Genomic DNA, 19194 nt, shown 5'->3' with positions numbered 1-19194 from the left:
GAACTGTATGCAAAAACGATGCTATGGGTTTTAAGAGTGATTTTTCCCCTTGTTCCATCCATTATACATTCTTAGCAGGGATAACAAGTTGATCTAAGGACATGAACAGCGCCTTCATTTGAATTTCCATACTTTTATTGGTCTAAATGAAAACCAGACTGTTGTTTTAATGTTGTGTACAAAACCACAAAATAACTATTAATTTTTCCCATTCCAACAAAAACGGTTAAGATGATTTTAATAACATTTTGGAAAAAAAACAGCTTGCAGACCATGGTTGTCCAGCATACAAGAAACAGCCATAGCATTTTAAAGCAATGCATAAAACCATGAAAATCTTATATATTTTCCATTGAAAAGCTTAGCTGCAGCTGCACTGTGAACGCCACTAATGTACATGTCCTCTGGAGATTTCATCACATCAAAGCATGGGGTATGTATACTTTATTTGCTGTTTCTCTAGACACTGACAGAAGAGTGGATTACTTATCTGTAACACTCAATAAATACAGTAAGGGCCTTTTATCTGCTGTTCCAGTGATTTAATGTCACCTCGCTGCCTCACTCATGTGTTGTGGGAAGGAGAGGACCTAGAGATCCCATCAGGGCCAACATGAAAGAGGAGAGCCAAGGCTTCAGCTGGCAGGCTGGGAGCATGGCACCAGGCCATTCGGGAGTCCAGGACAGAGCCCGGCCTACCATCCTAGAAGCCAGAGGAGCAAAAATAAATCTGGCTGCTATGGTGGCCAAGAGCTGACTAGGAAGACCAAGGTATAATCCTGGAAGTTTATAGTTCATATATTTGAAAAGCAGACAAGGCAGGGGATTGCAATATGCACCCTCATCTGCAGAAATGAATTGCAGAAGCGAGGTAACAACCAAACCAGCCATTACCAGCTCACGGCAGAGCTCAGAGGCTCTGTTGGGGATCGGAGTTTGTAACTGCAATTTTGAGCAAGCAGAGACAGAGAAGAGAAATGATAGGTGGGTTAAGGATTCAGATCAGTCTAGTAACTGAAGCAGAGGTTGCTCATAACTTCACATACAGGTTCATAGGTGCACTGCTGAAGGTCACAGCTGCTGGGGACAGGGAGAAACCATGTTCAGAACTCCAGGGAAAAAAGGATGCCAAAATGTGAGATACACTAAAGAAACTGCTTTTCTGGAAAGTTTTGCAAGTCTCAATTCTGTATTTCTAAAAGCTTGTGGATTCTTATCTCCCAATCAAGTCATCATATGATTTCAGAGCTCAGCTGGGACGCTTGTATCCAGTTCTTGCATGCACATAAGGCTATGTGGGCAAACCTGGGTAAACAAATTGAGATCCTGCTTTGAAAGACTTCCAGGGATGAGAGGGAAAATACTCTATTTTTTTGACTGTCCAGTTTTGTTGGTGACACAGAGGACCTTGCATCCTGACCACGAACAGCCTCAAAGGAGACAACAAACAGCCAGACATAATTTGTGCCACTGCAAGCAGCTACCGCTGGATAGGTTCAAAATCGCTTCCTAGGTAAGGCTAAGGTGTCTTAAATCCAGATATACTTAGACATTGCCAACCACTGATGCACTAAGAAAAAAACCATACAGCACTACTTTAAGGAATGATAGTGCTTTTAAAGTAGCAAAATATGAGGATACTGGGCTTTTAGTTCTTTTTAAGAAAAGATTACTCTTTCAAGTTATCATTTCTTTTACTGGAAACTCTATTTTTCCAATGCGCTGACAGCTTTACCTTTCATGGGAATACTGTTAGACCCTAGGTCCAACTTTGCAACTTTGCCAGAGTATTCTCCCAATTCAGTGGAATTCCTGATTCGTGTAGACCTGTTCTTAGCCTTTTTTAAAGACATTCCTAGCAAGCAGCTTTGACCCGGGTGTGTTTGATGGAACTAATAATTTCTGCTCAGCACAGCAGTCCTGCTGGGGCTGTAGCAAATCAGTAAAAATGAAAATATCCCGAAGGACACTGTGATTTGTTTGAAGGGATGAAAGAGCCCCCAACATTCACCCACAAGAATTATAGGAGGGAAAAGGTGTTTTTACAGTTACACTTTATTCCTCTCTGCTTGAGTTTTAGCAAGCATACATCTCAGTTGAAGTTTTGCCAGCAACTGTGGCTTATACAATGTCGTAGTGCTAATTCCCACTTCAAAGTATTTGCAAAGAAAATGTCACCCTCATCTCTTGGAAGGCTTGGTGGGAAACTGAACAGGAATGGACAGAAAGATGCACTTATGCCCCGGGAGGAACCTGGCTATCTTTTGTCATAGACTAGCTGTCCTCCAATTTTTGGGACCTTAGCTTCCTCTTTTGGAAAGAAAGCCAGTCCTGCCCAACTTGCAGTCTACATCTACTGCAGAGTGGCACAGAGAAAAATAAAACGCCCTGCCACTGTTTGCTGTTCTCTCTCTCACCTTTTGGAAAATTTTGTCAGACATAGATTTAAGAAAACTTGCCCAATTTATAAAGGCTCTTGGTAGGTGTCCCAAATTTTCCGGCAGATGCGTTAGCTGGGAAGGAAAACAAACCTTTTATGTGTGCAAGGCCCCCTGGAATCCCTTAATACTCAATTAGGCCTTTGAATAGGTAGATCTCCTTCCACCTCCTTCATATTTTCAATACTTCCTGTGACCATGTACTGTTCTCACAGTGATGCTCTCAATAACCCTGCAACTAATGCTCTCCTCTAAAAGGTTTTGTTATTTCCTCAGACTGCTTTGTTTAAGATTTTCTTTGCAGCATCTCACTTTCTGATATTCTGGGAGCAAATCTAAACACGTCAATCAGACGCCGCTGGCGACACAGTATTTTTATGCAGCTAGCAATCGTCACTATTTTAAAAGTTAAAAAGGAAGCTCTGTGGTTAAACGGTAACAAAGATATTTTTAGCCTAGGTATCATGTTAAGAGATTTTAATAAGATGCTCACCCAGCAGAATATGCACCTCTGCTAAGTACCTGGAGATACAGTTTACTGTCACCGCTGACAAAGTGCTACTGTAGCTCTGCTTGGGACATGAATTATTCAGAATGGCGTATTATCATAACCCTCACACAGCGAAGCCTGCTTGGACGGCAAGTACTTCTTCCTCAGCAGGCTTGCGGAGACCTTTTTTATTGCTCTCCAAAACAAGAAGCTGCTGCTCTGAGATCTCGAGTTCGGTGGTCACCGAGGACAGACTTTTCAGGCAATCCCCCGCTGTACAGTCATTCGAGCTGACACCGCGCCATGACACTGGCCCTCTGCCACCGCGCTGACCATTTCAAGATGCAGACTGTTCCTGCTTCGGCGTTTGCGTAGGCGGGAGCAGAGGTTATGAGAAAGACTTCATTTTTAAGTTCAGCTTCCTTATCAAACAGCTTTGGATTCAAAAAAAAGCAGTGTAATAGTTAAATGCAGCCATGCCTACATTTGCACTGAAAGAATCGCTAAGCACAGTTCAGGCAGTTGCAATTTAGTTTTCATTTTCTTAATACGCTCAGCTTCTATTTGGATAATCTTGTTTGGACTACAGCACAACGCTTATTCCTGCATGCATGCAATGTCCAGACTCAGGGTAACAATTTAGCATTATTTCAAATCACTGTGGTCCAGACTGACTTGCTAGAAAGCTTTTTTATCTAAAGTCTGTGGCACATGAGAAAAACACATAGGGCATACTTAGAAATCCAAAAGATTAAGCAGAAAAAAATGCTGGAAAAAAGTGACGGTGCAAGTAAGCTTTTAATCAAGTTGCTAACGATTTTGAGCAAAACTAAGCTTGAATACATGTCCATCAACTCCTACTGACAAGATGATCCACACACTTTCAAACTAAAATCTCCATTGATTTGCCTAAGAAACATGACATTGATTTCCTACAGTACTACATGTTGCGCTGGAATCAACTTTTGCTATAAGCAGTGAAACAAAACTACCATTTTTAGAACTCTGGACAAAGCTTGCGTGATAGCAGAATACCACAAACCATCATCTCCTAGAAGACAGACAAGTCCCAACACAGGAGGGATGAGGAGAGGGCCTGTCGGGATGGCACACGGGAGATCCTCTTGGGACTCCGTGGGATCTTTGCCAAATACTGATTTGTGCTTCAAGTCCTCCCTTAACATTCATTTAGCGGTAACAGAAGGGCTGTGTCTCGCTGAGCTGAACCATCCCTACCCCCTGACACCACTCCAAAGGCCAAGGCCAGTGCCCATCTCCTCCAGACCAAACTGGAATAGAGCCTAGACCTTGCATTTTTGTTGTAGGAGACTGGGTACAGAAGCATACTTCAAAATTATCTTTGCTTCCTCTCCCTTTAAATTAATGCCTATTATACTTATACATGTGTTTAGGTCATACTTTTTCCAAAAAACTCCCAACCCAAAGCAATAATCTTTTTTGTTATTTCTAATATATAATTTGATTTTTGTATTTAATAAACTTCTCCTATCCTCCTTTCCCAATTCAGCAGCATATTCTTAACCTGTACACTGCATTAGGCACACTTGAGAAGCTCCATGCTGTTCTCTTCAGCCCATACGCCCAGTGTCTAATTTGTGGGTGGATTTAACGTGTACATTGTCATTAGAGTCACAATTTTTGCATTTTGATTAGTGAGGTCTTTTATTACTTTTTAGACTTATTATTTGGGTGACTGGGTTGTGAGTGAAAAAGGTGAAGCGTAAGAAGCTGATTGTTAACCAATAATCTATTCATTTCCATGGTGATGCCATTGGAAGCAATGCAATAATTGAAGTTGTGTACCAGGACTGCATATGCATATGCGAGTACTGTGAACTCATAGCATGTGTAATGTCCACGCACAACACACCAGTCTGTCCATCCTTGAATGAAAATGCCACTGTAGTTTAGTGTATCTGTGGGTTTTGATTCTTTATGAAAGCATAATATTTTTCAAAAGTAATGACAGCTCAGTTTTAAAAATGTGGACCTCTATCTGAGCTTCCACCCTGGGAAGAACAGGATATGACATTTATAAACAAGTAAAACTAAAGGAGGCGGCAACAACTGATTTTTCAGACTCCAAACTTCTTCTTATGTTTACATCACCACCCACCTGGGGGAGGAAAACCAGTCTTGTAATGGTTCAAAATGCCTGTGTTTTAGCTGGGGAATTTCTTCCAGATTTTCTTGGGAGAGACAACAGATAAACACCTCTGTGGAGCCATCAAAAGAGACTCACTCCTTCCAATAGTGAACCAAGATCCACTGGGTTTCCCAGGAGATTTTGGACATAGTTATATGCTAGAGACATTTACAAATAGTCCCAAGCAATTAACCAATAAAGGCCAAATAAAATTAGATACACGTATGTAATACATATTATATACACATATATTACATAGATGCACTCCAGCTTCCACTTTGTAACCATTCATAAGCAATGACATAGAATATATAAGACATGCTACCATATGACTCTCATTAGTTTACCTGCAAACACAATTTTCATACTATAGGCAGAGGCATGCTTGCTATATGCTGTCCTGAGAAAGCCCCCTAGTTTTATGGTTGATATCAAAGTTATCAGAAGCCAAAGAGATCTTTGAGAAAATTTGTCTGATTTTATTGAGACCTACATACGGATTTAAGATCTTATCACTGGGCAAAAGAGATTTGGGAAAGTTTAGTAAAAAGATAAATAAAGGTCACTTTCCCTCACACTCCCTCTGGATTAATTTACAAATTAATCCAGATTCATCTTCATTGTGTTCTATGTCATTACAGAGGACTTAGAAGAGCTCTCGTCCTACATCAAGTTACAAAGTACTACACAGAGTTGTTCCACTGTTTGGTGCCAAAATGTAAAAGCTCATTACTTACATAATCTTAATCATAAAACATTTAGCAAGTAATTTATGCACCTAGCGTACACGCGTTGAGCTGAATAATAAAGTGAGAGGATTTACTTTCTTGAAGTATGACACTAGTTGCTGAAATAGCATTAATGGCTTTTCAAGGCAACAGAGAAAGATGTTGGCTTACTGCTTTGTTTTGACTCGAACAGAATAAACACACAAATAAATTGAATTAGATCTGCCTGATGTTTTTGGTTTCTGGGCGGCAGCTCCCCACTGAATACAATGGAAGACCCTAATGGCATGCAAAGCTGAAGCGTGGCAATTGGAGGCTCATCTGCAAGATCTCAGTTCAGAGTGAGGCCTTTCAAAGCTTTCCTGTTACTAAACTCAAGTCGATACCTGAAACACAATACCAAACAGTGGTAATGCATGCTCACAGAATCGAAATGCAGCTTTACAATAATGGACAACATAGATATTTCTGTTTAAATAAGTACTAGAGAAAACACTTTCATGCATTAATTATTGAGGAAGGAGTCAGCTGGCCACCAGAAATCTCCATCTGAGACAAGAAAAATTAACTTATTTTTTCTCTGTTTGAAGTCAGCATGCATTTCTAGTTTATTACCAGGAGGAAATAAAGGAAAGGAATATAGGGTAGATGTGAACATCAAAAAGATGCAAGAATTGTGTCCAACTTTTAACAAGAATTCCCCTCGAAGGGGATTTTTAGGGGCTTTTTCCCCCATTCAGACCAGACTTACTAGCAAGTGCCAGTACTGCCTCTATTTGGACCTTTCCTCTCCTCATTTTTTGAACTGGTCTGAACAACAGCTTTATTGGGCTTAAGTTCTTGTACTGGAAGAGAGGTTTATGCTTTCAGAGACTGCTAATACACTGCTGCTGTTGTCCTTTCCAGGCTGAAGGATCCTAGGCTATTCAGTCATCCTTTGCAGAGAAGCTGCTCCACGCCCTTGGCCATCCATCCTTGTTCGCATCTCCAAACATTTTTGACTCGTGAAAACACAACCGCACACAACATTCAAGTTGCAGGCACACCAAGAATGTGTATGGTGGCATCATGATATCGCCCTCTTCTGTTCTCCATCTATTTCTTAATTCATGTTTAATATTTGGTTTTCTTTCACAATTCTAGGGAGAAATGAGCTTACATCTTCACAGGATGCCCCAGGTCTCACTCAGGTCTGGTCATGGTCAGATCAAGTCTCATCATTTGATATATGAAGTTAGGATTGATTTCTCTCATCACTTTACACATTTACAGCTCTGATCATCAAAATGAAAACAGGAAAGAACAAAACACTGCCCTTTATGAAAAGATATAGAACACATTGTAGGGACTGGCATTTAAACCGGTCATCTAAACCAGCATCTGAATGGAGCTGGTGCATCACAGTAACAGGTGGCAGTGTTGGGAGCATCATGCTGACAAGAATTTCAGAAATGAGTGAACGAATACACACAGAAGACTCCCCAATCGACTTGCATCGCGCTTGTCTAGGCCAGCCATGCAACTACGTGATTAAAAGAGCAATTTCCCCCTCCCCACCCTTTCTGCTAACTTCTTCTCTGGCTTTCCATCACAAAGAAGACCCAGTGTCAGTATTTTACAGTTGCTACCATCGGTGCTTTAGCTCCACAGAAACATTTCATGTTTTGTAAAGGTTGTGTATCCAATATATTTTTTGACACAGGGACGAAGGAGCTAAACCACAGCTCTCTGAAGAAAGCCAAACCCCAACAGCTCTGAGGGCATGCCAGCCCATCACCAGAACTTTTGATAACCATTACCTTGGTATTGCAATTTTAGTATACTTCTTATTTCCATACATTATTCAGATGAGGAATACACAAACAGAAGGAGCTAGGCCAAATGAAATATGAAGAGGGAACTGAACGACCAGTTCTGTTGTGCTTCCTCACCTTTGTCATTATCTGCAACATGGCCTTGGGCAAATCATGTAACCTTCCTATACTCAGGTATTCTAGTCCTAAAACAAAGATAATTATAATGATCTTTCCCATAATATTGTGGGAATTAATCCATCGGTTGAATCTGAAGACTAAATTCCTTCCAAAGCATTAAGTTGTATTAAAGTTGTTCCATTTCAGCAAACAGCTCCCAAACATCAAAGTAGAAGACACAGTCAAGAAGTGGTTAGCTACTATCCCCTTCTCCTGGGATAATACAGCTATAGTTTCCATATGTATTCTACTGGTCAGCAAAGACTCTGTCAAATGTTGGAGGATCTGTCTGCTGCTTTAATAATTTAGGAAAAAGGGGTCCTGGGTAACTAAATGACCTTACACTTCGGTAGGGAATTTCTGGACATCTATTCTATTGTCAGTTCTCAATATTAAGTTTTGTTTTCTTAATTCATTATAAACCACCTCCTTCCTTTAATATTATGATCACAAATTTCTACTTGCCACATAATTTAGCTTAAATGTTTCTGAGCCATTTCTCCTCAGTTTATTAGTTTGGCCTGAAGTTGCATATACATTTTATCATCCTTAGAGAGGTCATCTAACAGCTCTGTTAGTTACTAGTCTCTCCTGCTTCAATAAACCTGGATCTATTTATGAGCATCACAGTGCATGCCGGTACATCTCCTGGAAAGGAGAGCGTTGAGCTTTATTGGACCCAGCGAAGAGTGGTGCTCTCCTAAAATTACTCTCTGATGAACGGCTAGCCACACCTGAAATCACGCTGTCTGTACGAACTGCTTCACTGAAGAAACATAAACAACGCCGTATTTATTGATTTTGTAATACCTTGAAGTAGGTAGGACACCTGATTTCTCTGAGAGATGTAAGCCATGATGGTACGGTCAGTCAAACATGTACATGGACATCAATATGACTTAATGTTTTTTCTTTTATCTGTAAATAATGATTCCCTCATGGAGCGGGTAGGAATCGGCTGCCTACTCTGCTTACACTACAGCAAGGCTGGGACCAAGATGAGAGCAAACAAGCAAACGAAAAAGCAGGAGAGCAAACCCCAAAGTGAGAGGGAGACCTACAGTACGATTAGTCCTGTCAAACCAGCACAAACCATTCAGGAGAGGTGGAGCTGCTGCAAGGAGATGGTTTTCCTCATTTGACAAAATTTTGCCCTCTCACAAGTCTGGTAAGCTGAAAACCCACGGAATAGCAGTTCCTGTTATTCATTTCAATACATGTGAAGGAACATGTCTGCTAATGAAAAGGCAAAAGGCTGAATATCAGAAAGCTGCTTGTGAGAAGGGAAGGCAAGGCACTGGCACAGACACTCTGATACCAAGGTGCTAGAAAATCCATGGCAAATCACACACAAATATTTGCAGAAAAAAGGACTAAATTATATTCAGAGGAAGTCTGTGATTTTCTACTGTTGGGAGAAATCTTCTCATCATGAGCTTAAACACTGAATACATTTAAATGTGATTTAAACTCCCAATGAGGCTTTCAAGTCAATGTTTTTGAAGGCACACAAATTATTGCAGGGGACTGTGCTCATATTCCACTAAGAACAGCCTAAGAGAACTGTGCTTAGTTTGTCAGTATAGTTGTACATAAAGCAGGTAGTGGAAAGATGCAATAGGTTTCTGGGGGAAGACAGGAAAAGCTAAGGTAGAAAGTGTGACTGACATTCAGAAAGATGGCAGAACACATGAGCAAAGACACTAGTTTCTCACCTACTTACCAGAAAAAAGACAACTGTAATCCAATATGAATCAGTATGTGTAAACATAGTGCCCATACTACTTAGCACAATCATCAGCATTTGCTGATTATCAGCATTTTGCCTAATCATGTCTAAACGTTCCCAGGCTCACAGGATTTTTATGAAGCCTTTAATTCACTCCAAATACTTCTTAAAAGCAGCCAGTAAGGGTACAGTTCACCTGCCTGGTTTATCAGTATTTTCAGGGGTTGTGGGGAAGGAAACAAAAGCATAAAGTTTATCCATTCAAGAAGAAAATAAAACTTTTCTGAAGAGCCAGTTTTATTACTTTAAGACATACTATCTGAAAATTTATTTTTAGAAGCTGTCTACGCTATAATAATTAGTTCAACAGAGTTTGGGACATGTAGTTTCAGGAATCCACATCCTAACATAAAGCTAGATAATACATTGCAGGGGTGATGCTTTTTGTAATCACGCTACTTACAGAACAAAATTTGGATTTAATTTAAAGCTTAGTATCCACAACATTATGTACAAAATGTAAAAAACCCAATCCACCACATTTGAAATATCCTGCAAATCCCCTTGCTGGGGAAGAAGAATCGCTCGGACAATGGGAAACACCAAGACTTCACAGCTACCTCTCCGGACAAACATTGCCTGCAGGAAGAAGTTTCTCATCCACCACGTCTTTCAAAACTCACATTAGTCATATCTGCTCTAAAACTTCTCCATTTTCTTTTATATTGCCAAGTTACGTTAAGTTTAAGAACTGCGAAATACACAGTAATCCCCTCACGAAATAAAAAGATCCAGGGTATAAAATGCCGCTTAGAACTACAGACTATACTTAAACTCTGCATGGGTAAAGCGCACATAAGATCTATATGTTTTTAATCAAGCAGGTTGTGGCTGTATTTCTCTGTGAGTTTTCTAATTTTCCTTTCCCTGCAACTGAACTAGTTATAGACCTCACGGCGCTTTCTGCACAGGAATTCTAATAAAGCAAAGCCTGAAAAGCGGAAACAAACAGTTTTATCCTTTTACTATTTTTAGAAACATGTTTGAATTCTTATGTACATGTCTCAGTAACTGAAAGGGTGGGGGAGAGGGGAAAACATCCCTTCCACTGTATTCCAGCATTGCAGACCTAAGACGCTGTTTAAGGGGATGGAAGGGGTAAGAAGGAGAGAGAAGGGAAGAAACCAGGACTGATAAAGAAATGCAAAGGAGCGAAGTCGAAAGACAAATGAGAATCAAAGTACAAGGCAGTATGTACAGAAGGAGATACAAGGCAATAGGACAGGAGGAAAAGACAACGGGAAACATAGCAGAGGTAACAGTTTTACAAAGAAAAAAGTTTAAGGAAAAATCACTTTTCAAAGGGAAAGAGAAGGACGAGTCAAGAGAAACTTGACCTAACGAGGAAAACACAGAACTGAAGTCAGACAGAGGCACATGGGAATGAAGGCTCACAACTAAGATTAACAGATATTTCCGTGCACTTCCATAGCAGGTGACCTGTCTCCCTACATTTAGAAGAGACAACAGGATGAATCCTTCTACTGAGTTGGCAGGATACTTTATTTTCGATGATGTGATTTAAGAATTGAAGTTGCCCTGGCTAGTGCTTCATGTCTGAAAGCCTCAGACATATTCCGCTATCTTCACTGTGGGTGCTGTGGTTTTTGCAGATACTGCTTATGGTAAAATCGTCTTTTTACTTTCTCCTTCCTCCCTCCAGTGTTTTGCCTCAGATGCCAATTTGAGGGTCTGCTCACTTTCTTCATGTCCAGACTTTAGCCACATAAGTAGGCAGGGTCTTTAGTTCCTGGTGTCTTCACAGGAAAATTTAAACGAATGTTTGATGTTACAATAAGGAACACAAAAGATGTGCTGGTGGAATAACTCTAGTTTGTTGGGTCCTGTTCAGATTGTTACCAACCAGATTAGTTACTAGATCTAGACTCCATGGGAACGTAGGCTTTTAAGTGAGGTTCTCAGATATCACCACCTCCTTCAGAAAAAAGGGACAAGATTGTGATTTCTTTTGTTTCTACAATTAACTTAGTTTAAAAAACGTAACCTTCGCTTTTAAAATGTCTCACATAACTCAAACAAGTTCCGTCGACTGGACTCAACGGTTAATGCGTGGTTGCCCATAACTGCAGAAAACTAGACATCGACCTCAGTGGACCATGCTGCTACTGCTAACACAAGTGTGTCTCTGCGTTTCACAGGCAGCTCTTGCTTACATTGCTCCATGTTAGCTATATACTCACAGCTCAAACAGGATACAGGTTTATAGGGTTTATACTGGACCTCCATCCCATCAGCCAGAGGGTTAGTAGACTAGCTGTCATCTTTACAGTTCAGGGTTACAACTGTTAATTGTCTTAACTTTGGTAGAGTGGTGATATCCACTGATTTCCGGTTTCCTACAAAGTTTATATTAGTGAGCAGAGGCACTTTGTTAAGATTTTTATGAATTAGTCTCTATAACCTAACATTTCTGAATATATAAAATATAAATCAAACAGAGAAACACTCCCCTTCCCCCAAACCAGATGAAACTCAGACTCTAGGAAACATTAGCAGAACTTAAAAAACTCCTTAAGGATTTCCACTGGAATTGATGACAAGACTAATCTAGGGAACTACTTTTCTTCTCCTAATTAAAATACTACATGAGTTGTGATTTACTCCTAAGAACTGCAGAACCATGCCAGAAGAGATCTCTCTATCATAAAGTACCTTTAAAAAATTATTATGCTGTTTAAATGAACAGGCAGTTCGACAAGTTTTGAGTTCATTCTACCTTTACACAAAACAAACCAAAAGGCTAATAAAATAACAGAATAAACCTGAATAATGATTCAGGTCCACATGCAGATGCAATGATAAAATATACTAAAAATACAAGGAAGGCAGAAATGTTCATTTGTATTATTGTCCAAACAGAGAACAAAAGAATGAGTGCTTGTGTCATGTAAGGATGGATGCAAAGTATCTTGGAGTACGATACTGAGAAAGTGCTTACTATTTGTAAGGCTCGACTACCAGCATATAGGGATAGTTTCCACTCAAAGGTGTTATAACAGCTGGCTCAGGCAATTTCCCTAGGGCCTGTTTCATGTAGATTTTTAATATATCTTGGTATACTGGGCAAATGACAGAGATGTTGAAGAGTTTGAATATTGTGCCAACAGGACAAAGAAATGTGACTCAGGTAGGGGAAGAAAGGAAGATTGGCCTGGCATCAATCCCAAGACACAAAATCTGATGTGGAGCACAGTTAGTAAAGAAGACAGAATTAATGACAATGTGAGTCCAAAATAGGTCTTCTCGAAGAAATCTCACCTCCCTTCAGAGAGACTGACAATTTGGTTAATAAAAGTAAGTACATGTAGGCAATACACAAATCTTTGTACAGTATATAACTTAGCCTTGCATGACATAACACTTAAGAGAAAATATCACACAACACTGATAGAGCACATATTAAATGGGTCTGGAACTGGTTGGCTGGCAGGTCTCAAAGAGCAATCATGAGTGCATATTTCTAGCAAGTGTCTGCAGAGACCAGTAAGAAGCTTAAAAGTATACATGCAATTTAATTCCTGAAAAATTAATGGCAATGAAATTTGCTGATGGCACAAAGTCTGTCTGAATGGGCAATCATGCATGATCTGTATCATTATGCAGCAAGCTAGAGCAGCAAGTAGGAGGAGAGCTTAAAAGAATCTGGAGGAAAAAGATGTCTGAGAGGTGAGATAAATAAAGAAGCTCAGCACCTCGCTAGAAAATTCCCATTACCAGGAGGATCTGCAGCTTTCCTCAGAGAAACAACACAAGAGCCAACAACTAAAAAGAAAAGTTTTCAAAAGTATAGATGGTTAACTAATAGATGCTTCATCTTTGATGGCTTCTTTAAACTCAGAATGAATTTCTCTCCCAGAGTGTTTCAATGAAACCTAAATATGCTTTGGTGTTGTCCAGGTTATTGGTCTCAATACAGAAAATATCTGGATGAAAGGCGATGACCTGTGACACAGCAAGGATGAGACACCTCATCTAATGATCTGTTTGATCCTTTGAAACTTTAAGCAATTTATGGAAGCTGTGCAAACTCCACCCTACTGATATCAATCCACAAATTTCAATGAGTTTGAAACCACTTGATGCTTACTCACCCAGCTACACCCTGCTGCTCAGCTAAGGAGGAAATGAATTATGGGAATTAAGCATTCAAACTGCAGCTTTCCTTCCAAAGGCTTGGTTGCTCCACGCACTGGTAGCACATAGACTGCGTTCCTGTAAGCGAAGGAAGTTCAGAGCCAGAGGAACACAGCGGAGTTTGCTGCACCAGCCTTTAAAACTGCACCTTCAGACAAGAGCTCCGAGGAAACGGATGATACCCCTTCTGTTCCTTGTCTTACTGGATTAGTCCATACGAGTTGTGTAAGTCAAGATAAAAACATGACTTCCCTACATATAAAAAGTTATCTAGTATCTCAAGGTAGCATACAGACAGAGCTAGTAGGGCGATGCTCTACTGTATTCCAATGATTCTGGTTGTTTATACAGTATGCAATTTGGCAGATGAAACACAGTCTTGAATTACTGATTAGATGCAAGGCCATACAAATAAAATATGTTATTATTTAACAAAATAGCTGCTAATAACAGCTATCAAACAGCCTCCCACTTAAAGAGAGTAACTGTCTGGTCTTAGTGAATAACTCTTTTTAAGGAATGGGAAGGCCAAGGAAACTTCCCATTTTGGCAGTGGAGACTTAGTTAAAAAGAAATCTTAAGTTTTATACAAGCTTCATAAGAAGGTGGAGAAAAAGAAGGGAGAAAATATCTTTAATTTCAGAAGAAAACATTCACGTATATGCCAAGTTGCCTAGCTGGTAGGAAAATGTGTCAGTGACAAGCCTCAGGCTGTGAAGAGAGAAGGTGACAGCAATTGGCCTCAACCTGTTGCGACCCTCTCACTTACTTAAACATGACCCCCTGGAATTAGTGCAGCCATGTACCACAAGCAGCATATTTCCCTCCTCTTGAGAAGTGATTCACACAATCCCTTTGCTGAACCACTTCCAACTTGGACGACAGGCTAAGGGGAATATGGGAGCCCACAAGCAATCATGCGTTTGTGTTCAACAAACCTGATGTCCAGATCTGTTTGCACATCGGCGTACAGACGCACGCAAAGCGCTGGTAGCACTGCCATCTGCTGCAAGAGAGCCGAATGTCAGCAAAAAGCATCGCTGAGACACAAAGCGGTAGAAATCACCTCCGATTTCTAGGCAGGAATGATCAGACAGAAAGATGCTGAAGGCAACAGTCTTTGCTGTGTAAAGTTATTGATGTTGGTAACAGCATCACTAAACTTTACCATCCCAAACTCCTGGGTCAGGCTTTGAGAATTAGTGTAGGGATTATCTGTCTGCTTTCTGAATTTTTGAGCCCCAGAGTTCATACTTTAAAATTTCTCTCACTAGCAATACACATTATAAAATTAATTTTCCAGACATCATCGAAGAAGCTAAGAATTTCAGGTAACTCTGTAACTCTGAATTTAAGAAAAAATATAAAAAATTAAAAAATCCCTACCATATGTTGCAGAATAAAACTGATACCACTGCAACCACATGAAAAATACTATCATGGTCGTGCAAAAACAGTATTTCTATTTGAATACAATTCCGACACAATCAAAGCTCTCTGACTTGCCAGGGAAAACTCTTGCAGTTCCCCCAAACAGAAAAACTCATGACAGGAAAAAAATGTAAATAATGATGCTAGAATTATGTCGGCAAATTAAAATCTTCTGTGGGGTAGAATTACCTTAAAAAAAAGACCAAGTTCTTGATCAAGCACTCCAAAATTGGGAGCAAATATCTTTGATTCACACAAAAATCCCATAAATGACCATGAGAAAACAACTAGGTTGCAAAGTAACTGTTGCAAGAAGCACCGCTTCATTGGAAAAGATGATACTGTTCATTTCCTGGGTAACATTTAACTCTGCCCTTTTATTATGTGTGGTATCATTGTTAATTCATATCTAATAAGGCAAAACATTTCAGAAGGTCTGCAATCAACACACTCGAAGCTGAATAAAACAGCCACTACATCCTAGAGTTACTGCTCAGAAGGTTCACCCTGAATCACGAGGATGGGAAATGACTTATTTTAGACAAATCCTTTCATTCTGCAGAACCTGGATTTGTCACAAAGGCAACCGGAACACTTTAAGTGAGCAGTCCAGGCTTTTCAGAGTATTACATCTCTTCTCCGGAACAACCTGTGTATGTTTAAGCACAATTCAGAATAAGCAGCTAAATGTTATCACATTAACAGTGCACAACAACAATGCTTTTCAACTTAAATAGACAACTCAAAACAGCAAACTTATTTTGGAAGAATAAAACCCCAAGAAAATCTGGTTATATCTCAGACCATTCTCAGGAAAACCTACTGACACAGTTGTTCAAAGAATCTTTGAATAACTAATTATTAAAAGGAAACTCAATTACAGTTCAGTCCATTCTATAAGAAACTAAACTGTCTACCTAAAAAAAAAAAAAATACAGTTCAGCTATTTTCACTTTGGGAAAAATACAGAAGTCAGGGTAAGTCCCAGGTAACTTTCAACTTCTATATCAAATGCAGAATCACATGCAGTTCCTAAAATCAAATAATGCACAAAAATACTCCACAGTTCAGATCCTGATATTCCCATACACTGAAGAAAATATCAGTCTGATTTTCAGCAAAAACAATTCTGACTGAAAGGAGGACATTCTCCCTTGAAGCTGGCTTCAAACAGTCTTCTTGACACTCCGCTAGCAGCACATCTTCTCACCTGACAAACCAGAAGTCAGAAAAAAAGAAAACAAAACAAAGAAAAGCTAGCCAGTTATCTGGAAGCAATTCTTTCCAAAAATTATGTTCTGGACCTTAACAGATGGTCTGCTCTGTTAGTTCATACATAATGCACCTGCCTCATTAGAACATGTTATTCTAAATTTCCTACTTATGCCTTTGGCTAAAAACAAAACGGAGCAAGTGCATCGCAACCACGTGTAACGGAGCTCCAGTTTGCCACCGAGCTCATCCGCTTGGCATAATACATGCACGCTCCTACCCTTGTTCTGATTTATGGGAAGGGAATTAAAGAGCACGATCTCTCTTTCCTATGTTTGAAATCTGTCTAGCACGCAAGGTCCCGATCATCACGCAAATACTAATAAAGATACTTCAGTGTTCATATTATGTAATGAGCATAATGGGTATTTCATGGTTAAAAAGTATCCTAAGTAACATGATCAAGATTGGCCGCTTAAATCCGCATTGTTTATGAGACTGAAAAGTTTTATTTTTATAAAGAAAACTTTTAGCTACATGAATGAAGAAAGGTTTCTTTGTAGCCATAAATAAATAAATAAATAAATGAGCTTTTTAAGTTAAGAAAACACTTCCAGGTTGAAGCTTTCTTTGTCCAAGTCTCAGCCTGCAGCAAATTCTGCAGTTGAGTAATAAACCCTTTTAAAATATGGTCTATTATGGAAATACTGTCAGAGCCTTAATTAAAGTAGGCGCCACAACAGTGGAGCTGCTTACACAACAAATGGATTCTGCAGAGAACATCAGGCACTCACTGACCTCTGCTTTAAGTGCTTTTATTTCAATCCACCATTTCAAATAGCGTTGTCGATAAAGTCATCTGAATGAGATCACTTGTATATCCTGCTGCATGGCCCATGGAGTGCTCGACAGAAATGAGAGAGATTTAACAGTAGCTAATGTCACCAGCAGTGGTTTGAAACCACAAATGTGCACATATCGCCTACAACAGACCAAGGAATCATTGTTGTCTGTGAAATGAAAAAGGACCTTTAAACCAGACTTTCAGGTCTAGAGATTTAATTCAAATTTGGCTCAAGTCTGCTGTGCAGACAGCAGATGACAAAGAATTATGCTCCCGTGTCAAAAATATTTACGTCTTATTAAACTTTAATAAAGGGTGAAACCCTGGTCTCACTGAAGTCACAGGACATTTTGCCAATGGCTTCAGCAGAGCCCAAATTCTACCCAAAGTGAATTAGAGAATCACCTGGTCTTCAGAAAAATCAAGGCCGCTGGAGTGATGCTTTATGACAGCAACGCTGATGAAATGGAACAAGATGGATAGAGGCTGATAAACAGGAAAATAATCTCAATGTCCTTCTCTCAAAGAAATTCAGTGTGTGTGCGTGTAAAATGCAGTTAGCCCGATCAGGACCACGGGCCGAGTGCTTCAGTTTGCCTGCCCCAAGCAGGAATGTTCCCAGAGTGCCTCCCATCTCACTACTGTCTGCTTCATTTCAGCGTGTGCACCATGTGTCTAGGTTTAATCCCACAGTTCCTTATCCCGAGGCAAACAGGATTCTTTCCCAGTCAATTATGCTAATTGCAAAAGAACTTGTTTGTCCCTAGGGAAGCTGTGGGAAGATCGCTGCATCACCACGCCAGCGATTCTGGCCACATCCTCAACGCCGCTGCTAGACTGCAAGGGGACGCACAGAAAAAAGGGGCTTTTGCCTCCAGGTTTAACTCATGCTGTCAGCTGTGCACGCAAACTGCTTTGAGGAGGAAAGAAGCGGGATGCTGAAGGCTGCGTGAATGAATAGTGTCTCTGGACACAAACAATTCTGCAGAGTTTTTTCCTTTATTTTAAGGCTACAGTGTAGGCACGATCGCCCCTCAGCTCCTGTAATTGCCATCTGGGCATCAGCAAATATCCCGCTGCTATCTTCCTGCTGCATTTGGTCTTCTCACAGCAAATGTTAAGAGTGTGCTGCATATCAGGTATTTCATGAGGGGAAAAACAGTCATAAAAAGTATGCCTTCATGCTCTGGTTTATTCAGTGAAACACATGCAGAGCTGGTACATGCAGTGAGCCCTGTTGAGGAATGTATGAGGACACAGGATTGAAAAACATGCCTCCTAATGAAAATCTCAAGGGCCGTGGTCTAGCCAGACCATCTAAAAGAAGGCCAAGGGATAATTTAATCCTATTCTGATTCCATAAATATGGGGAACAAACATTTGACAGAGAGCTTTTCACTTTGGCAGACACTAGTCCAACAAGATCTAACGGCTAGCTAAATCTAGACTCATTTAAAAGCATGATATTTACAACAGCGACAGACTAAATCATTCAAAGGAAAGGAAAGGAAGACTTCTCGCTCTTCCCAGAAGCTGAAAATCAAAAACCAGAACAAACCCTACTAACATACCAAGCATCGTTTGGCTCATTCATCACTGAAAATGCTTATGCCAAGATCAGATATTTTTTTCTAGATCTGTCCCAATTAAAACAGTCTTACGGCCTACAGGTGACAGTTTTATCTGGTCATACTGGTCCCTTTGGGCTTTATAATCTGCAGTCTAATTTTCGATCACTAAAGTGTACTGCTATGTAGTCTTCTTGGTTCCACCCTTGGAAGTATCATGCGGTGCAGAATGTGGAAAAATAAAAAACACACAGCATTTATTTTTAAGGCTGGCTGGGATGATACAGGGAGGAAAGAGTATTTGTGGGTGGTTTAAATGAATGTACTATATTTGATTCATGGCATTCATCAGATGACACAGCAAGAGGCACATAACAAGGATCAAACAATTAAGATTTA

The 19194-nt window shown here is 40.0% G+C and overlaps 1 protein-coding gene across 3 annotated transcripts in view; it reads right to left on the bottom strand.

Annotated features, from left to right (window-relative positions):
- RNLS (renalase, FAD dependent amine oxidase) overlaps positions 1 to 19194 on the bottom strand; it is an 89606-nt gene that overhangs the window by 30474 nt on the left and 39938 nt on the right. The window contains exon 6 of one of the 3 annotated variants that reach the window (XM_064513551.1): positions 114 to 3362. The exons of the other annotated variants lie outside the window; for them this stretch is intronic. Coding sequence (XP_064369621.1) covers positions 3210 to 3362 — 153 coding nt within the window. The 3' untranslated portion in view covers positions 114 to 3209. Of the gene's footprint in view, positions 1 to 113; positions 3363 to 19194 lie in introns of those variants that run through there. 3 annotated transcript variants of the gene reach the window in all.

This window comes from Dromaius novaehollandiae, chromosome 6, assembly GCF_036370855.1.
Source record: "Dromaius novaehollandiae isolate bDroNov1 chromosome 6, bDroNov1.hap1, whole genome shotgun sequence".
In the NCBI taxonomy this organism is placed as follows: Eukaryota; Metazoa; Chordata; class Aves; order Casuariiformes; family Dromaiidae; genus Dromaius; species Dromaius novaehollandiae.
This window is presented reverse-complemented; position numbering and strand designations above follow the sequence as displayed.